General features: G+C 38.3%; 1 protein-coding gene across 3 annotated transcripts; it reads left to right on the forward strand.

Annotated features, from left to right (window-relative positions):
* Nucleotides 1-738: 738 nt before the first annotated feature.
* On the forward strand, nt 739-8,082 carry LOC102236464 (lactosylceramide 1,3-N-acetyl-beta-D-glucosaminyltransferase A-like). 3 transcript variants are annotated; one of them, XM_023339533.1, is made up of 3 exons: nt 739-903; nt 4,539-4,748; nt 6,037-8,082. In XM_023339533.1, exon 3 carries the CDS (start codon nt 6,427-6,429, stop codon nt 7,585-7,587), a length of 1,161 nt encoding a protein of 386 aa, XP_023195301.1. In that variant the 5' UTR covers nt 739-903; nt 4,539-4,748; nt 6,037-6,426; the 3' UTR covers nt 7,588-8,082. The 3 variants fall into 3 exon arrangements, with proteins under 3 accessions (XP_023195301.1, XP_005815998.1, XP_023195300.1); XM_005815941.2 differs by lacking the exon at nt 4,539-4,748; XM_023339532.1 differs by lacking the exon at nt 739-903 and having other exon boundaries at nt 3,670-4,748.
* Nucleotides 8,083-8,451: the final 369 nt, after the last annotated feature.

Below are 8,451 nucleotides of genomic sequence, written 5' to 3' on the forward strand. Positions count from 1 at the left end.
AGTTAGGAACCACAGCTGAATAGCTAATACCTGTAAATAGAGACCTCATCTTAAGATGCCTATTGTTGCTTATTTAAACACCAAATATACCATTGACAGGATACTGTCTTAGCACTGCCATAGGACCTAACATCTTCTTTGTCTCTGCTCTTGCTGGTACAACCAATCAACACAAAGAAAAACAAGTGTCACTCCTTGATTGGAATGCTGATTCACAGCTGCATTTTATTTTAATAATTTAGATCACCTATTCATGGAAAAAATTCATGAATATGTGAATTATCCACAAATAATTTGGAGTTACGCTCCACAGAAAAATCTGTGAACACTGAACTGGAAATAGACTGAGGTCCACTGTACTCATTATTGTTGAAATATTTTGTTTATGATCCAGTTCTTTATCTGATTTCCACAGATAAAGAATGAGATCAAACATCAACATGGAAACACTTCTTTAGTAAGACCTGAATATTCTGTGGGTGTTATTTTTTTACATGACTGTAAGTCAGGCATACTCTCCTTGTTGTTTGTGTCTGTAAAGGCAGAAGAAATCTGATAGTCTTGACTTTGTAAGAAGAACATGGAGCTTTAAATCACAAGCCAAATGAGATAACGAAGTAGCTCCTCCTACTCCCCCATGAGCCAATCACAAAAAACATTCCCTCTCCCTCTACAGCACATCCAGGGCAGTTTAAAACAACAGTTCACAGTTTATTCAGCTAAACTGGAGCATAGGAGTGTTTAGGTGTGGAGTGGGAGTTGTTCAAAGAGCAACAGATTGGATAAAGAAGAATTAGGAGTTTTCACAGATGCATATATGCTGAACTGAGATGAACAGATCAGGGCATGGAAAGTTGGATCTTTACTTGAACTAAGTCAAAGACTAAACCATAAAGTAGCCCGGTAAGTCAAAACATGTCTGATTATCAAATGTACAAAGTACTGGTAGGTAGAAAATTTCATAGAGGTGAGGAAGGCTGATTGTGAACAAGCTGTATCCTAGGGGATAAAAAAGTCTTCCGAGTTCCCAGAGTTTAGCAGAGATATTAAGCTCTCTAATGTCCTCTCCGATAACAACATGCAGAGTATGATAAATCATTAATCCAAACTAATTAAAATATGTTATTTGCTCCATGTTTAGTAAAGTATATACTTTTGAAACATACATAATTATATGTTTCTAAATTGATTAGACAGCAAATGTCCTATGATAACTGAAGACAGTGAGAGGTTCCAGTAACTGCTCAGTCTGTTTCATAAGAGCCGAATGTACTTAAACATGTTAACTGAAAAATTATCTTTATAGTTGTGCTTCCATTTGAGAAGCACTATTTAGGTTTTAGAGTGATTAGAAGTGCAAATTAAACAGAAATATGCTGTGTGACACACACAATGTCCAGTTTCCAACTAGCACATGGTTTTAAGTTTGATGCTCATAGTTATGTGTGCCATTTCTGTGGTGGTGTCCAGCAGAATATTTCTTAAGCAGCAGCCCTGTGATTCAAATAACATTCTGCTTTGAGTTCACTTTAGACAGAAAAGAATCTGCCAACATCTAAAGCTCTACAGACCTCACTTCATCAAGTTAAAGTCATGATTCAACAATAGGAAAAACTGGGCAAAAATGGCCTCGATCCAAGGGTTCTAACCCAAACCACTACTGACCAAAACATTATTCAAAGACACAATTAACATTTGTCAAAAAACATTTTGATGATTCCAAGTTATGAAACAACAGTTCTACCTTTTTGCAAGGTATGTGTTTTGTCACATGTGGTGTACAGTCAAACTAAAAAACGCTGAAGACTGTCTGTAACTTATGAAACCTTGAATTTCTCTATTTAACATTATGGTTGACCTGCTGTAATGCATGGCTTACAGATATCCCTGATTAAGATGACTGCATTATGTCCTCAATCTGTCATCGAGTTCAGAGGAAACCTGACTGTGGGTGTTTACGGGTGAGAGTGAAGCAACCAATTACTAGATTTGTAGGGAATTACTTTTACACATGTGACTGGGTTTGTTTGGATAGATTTTTTCTTAGTAAATTACATTTTAAGGTTATCTTTGTCTGATATAAAAATTTGTGGTAGGAGTAGGAGTTCTTCCAAACGATGCCCTGACTTAGCCCTTCACTGCTGACTTTCCATTCTTGTTTTCAAAAATAAGGCAAAAGTTCAAGAAATTCCAAAGTTTTAAAGAGTCTATAATCAGTGTAGATTACCAGTAGTTCAATCAGGGATTGACCTGCCTATGCATTTTGTGTTTTAACAAACACAAAATAATTATAATTCTTAAGATATAATTCTTAAGCCATATCTTAAGATATATATATCTTAAGCCATATCTTAAGATATGGCTTAAGGAATCTCTTAATTCATATCTCTAAGTATGGAGTTCTGCTGACACAAGTTTAAGTCTTTCAGATTTTTTGCACTGAAGATGATTCATTGCAGTCCAAATTGCTCTAAATAAGCGCAGCATATCCCAAATACCAGGATCAGCGATTGCCATCGCTACTTGGACAGTTTTTACACCGTGCACAACTCTGGCTCAGTGCCAGACAAAATAACAAAAAGAAAACGTGCAGGGTCCGACACCAGCCCCCGCCCTCACAGGGTGCTGCTTTGGCAGTGAGGCATATATCAATAACCAGCAGGAAGACTGACATCATGAGAGCTCAAACAATTTCAAAGGAAACAGAGAATAGAGAAGGTGTCAACACGTATTCTACCTATGGCACAAAGAAGAGCAAACAGGAAGCTGATCATCCTCTCTGCCTGTGTGCTCACATGGAGTTGACCCAGCTGAGAGTAATTTCCACCGTTAAGCATGAATAACCTGTCTTTCACACCTTTACAGAGTAGCTTGTGTGTTTGGCAGTGGTGTCATTGTGAGGCCTTGTTTTCCCCAGATACATGTTTTTGTATCTGGGGAAACAAAAAATATGTTCGATTGCAGAACATGATTCACATTTTTCAAATGCCACAGTGGCTCTAAAAAGCCTTGCTACAATGCCAAGGTTTATCCAAAAATACAACCACAAACAATTTGGTTTTTGTTTATTTGTACTTTTTGCAAAAATATTGACTTCTGTTCTACACAATTCAACTAAAAACAAGCAAAGAGAAACAGAAACAAAGGCAAGAAAATAAAAATTAGTGAGACGCTGGGGAAGAGAATAATCTTGATCCCCAAATTTTGAACTCACATCAAAAGGTTTTGGACAAAAAGTGGCATACAGAAAACATTCGAGCTGAAGAAAAGCAACCCCAGTGCCTGATCGTGCCACCACTGTCTTTCACTGGCAGAGATCTTCTTTCACAGATAAGCAACTTTGATTTTTGGTTAAAATACTGTTTTTACTTGAGCCCCAATGATTTTGAGTTCACCATAGAACATTATAATGATCTTAGCCAACTGGCTGCTTGATTCTCCAGTTTTAGACTCATATTTTTATTAATTTAAAAGAAGCCTCTAGTTACTGGTGACTGTCTTCACTCTCGGACAGTGTACAGTGTACACTAGCTGTGTTTCCACTGCAAATGTGCACAAATATTGATCGATATTCTGCAGTTAAAAAAAAATAAAACAAAACAAAACAAATTGTGATGTTTCCAGTAAATCAGAAATTAATTTAAAATCACAAGTGAATAAGCTTGTTCACACAATAAGTCATTAAAGACCATGGCAGTGATGGGTGCAAACAGCTACATGAAATATAATCAGAATTCAACTATGGTGCTAGCGCTCACCATCTATCAGCCATCAGGGGGGAGACATCAGCATTTTATTTGGGCTTTGGAGCAACAAGCCTCTTATTAGGAGGAGCTACTTACAGAAGATTCAACAGATTCAAATGTCACACAACTTTTTATGAAATATGCGATGCTGTGAGAGCTCTCGTGGAGCCAGCTGCACAATGTTCGGAACAAAAAAAACCTAAAAATAACTACAAACCAGAAATATCCAGCTGACCATGACTCATGTGATGCTAGAAAAAGTCTATCTATCTATCAGCAAAATGTATCTATTTCGATGCAGCTGAAAAAGCACATCATCCCAGTACAACAACTTATCAAAAACAGAGTTTATTCAAAATTGGGATATTTCTATAGAGCAAATTTATTTTTGAAATTTCAATTTGCACAATTCTATGGTTAATGGAAACACAACTACTGAGGGACTTTCTTTCTGTCCTTTTCCTGACGCTTTTATAGCATCCTTTGTAACCTGAATTCAACCTATCTTTTACCTAAAGGATAAAAATGAACATATTATCAAGGTTTCTAAATGTAAGTGCTAGCAAATCATTAAATACATGAAAGAAAATTGACCTTAAAATTTTAGGCCATGGACTACAAGTCTGGTATGTCTTTGTTAAAGTGATGAGTGAACGTCAGGACCATCCAAATTCTTACCAACCTACTTTTTATGATCATCTGACACCGGCCATGTCACCTGAGCCAAAGCGTGCTTTAAAGTGTTGCTCCAAATGCTGGCAATTTTTACAAAGTTTTATCCTTTCTTTATAGACCTTACAAGTTACATGAAACCAAACCCAAGCAGAGAGGCACTGAGCCACAGTGTAAGCCCAAATATCAGCCCTAGCAACAGGAGACGAGTCGATCTCCTTTTAACACGCAGACACAAACAAACTGGGACTGCTACATGACTCCAGCGATCGGGTTCAGCTCTCTGTATTTTAATGCTGGCTCAGGTAAAGGGGCTGCCTCTTCATGCAGGTAAGCCAAACTGGTTTGCTCCACTGGGATCCCTCCTGAGTCTCATGTGTCTGCTGACTTGTCTTGATGTCAGAGGCAAATAACTAGTCTGTCATTTACTTTTCGCATGGCTCTGTGAGCATTCTGCTCTAAACCGCCCTAATATGCAAACATATTATATTTTCATTTGGATTTACTTTTGTTTGCATCCTAAACAGCTTTCATCTGTCCGGGAACGTCTTCCATTAAACTACATATCTGGGTCTACACCTATGTGTGTTGACTTACCAGGGAACTTGTCAAAAACGATTCCTTTTTCAGATTAAAATACTTTTGTTTTTTAAACCACATTAGTTAGAGTTAAAGTTTGTATTTATTTCCTTGTAAATGTATTATTTGGGAGTTTGACATTAATATTTTAAACATTCATATTTTGTGCATGTCTTCTTTTGTCTTTATGTTATTTACCTTTGCTCATTTTTAATTTAAAAATACAACAAAATATGTTGTGTTTTTGGTGCGACTTCTAATTAATGCTATTTTGAAGTGACATTCTTCTTTGAGTACATTTTCCCACAAATCTACCTAGCTGGTTAGGAAAGGCATGTGAGAAAAAGAAAACATTTTAGTTCCTTCATCATGACTTACCCTGAAATACATTATATAAGCTATAGCATTGATTGTAAGAAAAATATGCACTATTACAAAAACTAATTGCACAGAAAGAAAAATTTAATTTAATCTGGTTCCCAATACAAACTAAAATGCAGCATTTACATCATTTCTTGGTAACCTGGTAAACATGGGTGCCAGCAGCCTTATCCCATGTCTCCTTAATCAAAACAATCACCTAAGTCTTTTAACAGATAGCCACCCGACATGATAATTACAGTAGAATGTTGAAAAGACTTTTTGAAACAAATGTTCTTTGTCAGTAAATAATTATTTAGTCTAGAGTTTTTTCTTTCTCTGTTGCATTTCCTTAATCAGAACAAACACGTAACGTTTTTAAACTTTGACAGTAGCTGACTACATTGACTCAGTAGTGAAAATATACAAGCTTTAAGAAAACTATTTTCAGAAAATCTAATCAGCTTGATAATCACTGACTGCTAGCTTACAAAAAAAAAATCTTTAAATAAGCACATTGCCTCTTTTTGTTTAATGATGCATCTGTAAGGATGGTTATTGATGTTTAGTTGATAAATATCCATCAGATTTCATTCAGTTTCTTATTTAAAGCAAATTTAGATGAGTGTTCCTGCTAAAGAATATGATTCAAAATGTAATTACTTCTGTATTTTTTCAGGTGTTTTATGGTTGCTCCAGTTCCAGGTATTTCAGTAACCAGAGTGGTTGAAGAACAAAAAAGTGGAGCAGAGAACTGAAACCAGCGCAGGCCTTTAAGAAGAAAAGGAACAGGCAGCATGCTGCCTTTTGTTTGCTGAAGGAGGGAAGTTGAACTCTTCTGAGATCTGGTTTCACCATGATGGTGCACCACTATTTCTGCATGCAATCCAGAAAATATGGAGAAAGCACTTTGCTAAAGAACCTGAAAAAGGCCTACTGGATATGACAGCACTTGGTAGTTGGAGGGACAGAAAGAGAAAAGGTCAAAGAAAAAGAAACAGAAGACAGGAAAATAAGAAACTCAAACAGTGAAGAATGTGCTGCTGATGTTCAAATATATGTAGCCATAATGTTCATGAATTTTTGGCGCATCCACAAGAGGCAATGTGTGCGCCTGCTGACCACAGCCATGGTGCTTTGTGTGCTGACGGTCTGCTGGGAGGAGCTGGAGCTTCATGTTGTGAGCCACATGAGATCTTATTCATACCGTTACCTGATCAACAGGTACAACTTCCTCAATACCACTTCTAGCTCTGGCAGCGTGGGGAGTCACTCAGTGACCTATCCATACCTGATCAACCACCCCAACAAATGTAGAGCTGAAAATGGCAAAGACTGGGATGATGTTCTTTTGCTTTTGTTCGTAAAATCCTCCCCAAAGAACTTTGAGCGGCGCCAGGCCATCAGGGAGACATGGGGTAATGAGAGCTTTGTCTGGTCAGAGCTGGGGGTGCGTGTGAGGCTTCTGTTTGTTATGGGCGTTTATTCAGGTGTTGCACAGAGGTTCCGCCTCCAACACGCTCTGCAGGAGGAAGACAAGACCTATGGAGACCTGATCCAGCAGGATTTTATCGACACGTTTCATAACCTGACCACCAAACTGATCATGCAGTTCCACTGGAGTCACATTTACTGCTCGCAAGCACGCTTTCTCATGACAGCAGATGATGATATTTTTGTTCATATGCCAAACTTGGTGAGGTACTTGCAGCATCTTCTGGTTAGCCAACCAGATACAAAGAACCTTTGGGTGGGACATGTTCACAAAGGAGCTCCTCCAGTTCGTTGGAAAGGCAGCAAATATTTTGTCCCATATGATTTGTACCCCTGGCCTTCGTACCCAGACTACACATCTGGAGCAGGGTACGTAGTTTCAGGGAACGTGGCTGCAAAGATCTACCACGCCACTCTGGTGCTTAACTCCTCGCTGTACATTGACGATGTTTTCATGGGAATGTGTGCCAAAGCTATGGGGGTGTCTCCCGTGCAGTATGTATACTTTTCAGGGGAAGGGAAGGCTCCATACCACCCCTGTATCTATGATCACATGATTACATCACATGGCCACTCCACAGATGTGCGTTCACTGTGGCGAGCAGCCATAGATTTTCCAGCATCCAACAGCTCCAGAGGATTTCTGGGTAATCTGTACTGCACAGCAATTAGGGTAATGCTACTGTGTCGGCCGTATTACCAGAACACTTATTCCTGTACTGCTGCTTTTACATAAATGATCTATGAGACACTGGTCAACAGTTGATATTACAAAAAACAAAAATAGTGGTTCTTTGTGTTTGTAATAATGTTTGTGTTAACTGAGTTGTCTTCACGTTGTCTTGCAATAAAGACCAAAGATTTCCTGTGCAAGTGTGTCCTACTTTTGAGTGATCAGAAACCTTAGCTTATATGTTGCCTAACTTATTTGAACAGCTTGGAGCCCTTAAGGTGTATTCATGAGTACACTTCTCACAACTGTGATTCACACGAGTTGGTGATGAGTTTTAGCTCTGCATAACCAACAATAATGTATAACATTAGTGTTGGGTAAATTGTATTATTAGTAATTATTAAATATTCGTTGTATCATGTAGCCTTGTAGTTACATTTAGATAATGTTTCTGTGTGTTAAATAACTTTGATTCCTTCCTGAGACTTTCCTGGGAATAGAGGTGACAGCTACTCTCAGCAGCTGTTGCCTTGCAGGACTTCCTACAAGACAGAGGTGTTAGTTGCTCCCAGCAGAGTTTTACAGTCCTGCAATAAACTCTGCTCTGTGCTACAAAGCCGTTGCTTTGAAGCTATACAACGTGTCCTATTCGACGCCGTGCCTGGAGCAAGAAGGATTTAGATTGTAGATAACATGTGTTTAGTTTAGTGATTGTCTTTTAGCACTGCAACTAAAATGCTTTGACCCCATCCTTTAGAGTTGCAGTGCTCAGTGTGAGAGGGTTCCTAAGAGCAATAAAAGAGAGGAACAGACAGATGTGTTTCAGAGCAGGTTGGAGATTTGTAACTGAAAGCACATCTCTGTCTGCTCTCCTCGCGAGAAACAAAGAATCTAACTCTCTTGTCTTTCCTGTGTTTGTTTAATAGG

This window comes from Xiphophorus maculatus, chromosome 9 (assembly GCF_002775205.1).
Source record: "Xiphophorus maculatus strain JP 163 A chromosome 9, X_maculatus-5.0-male, whole genome shotgun sequence".
NCBI classification, from domain to species: Eukaryota; Metazoa; Chordata; class Actinopteri; order Cyprinodontiformes; family Poeciliidae; genus Xiphophorus; species Xiphophorus maculatus.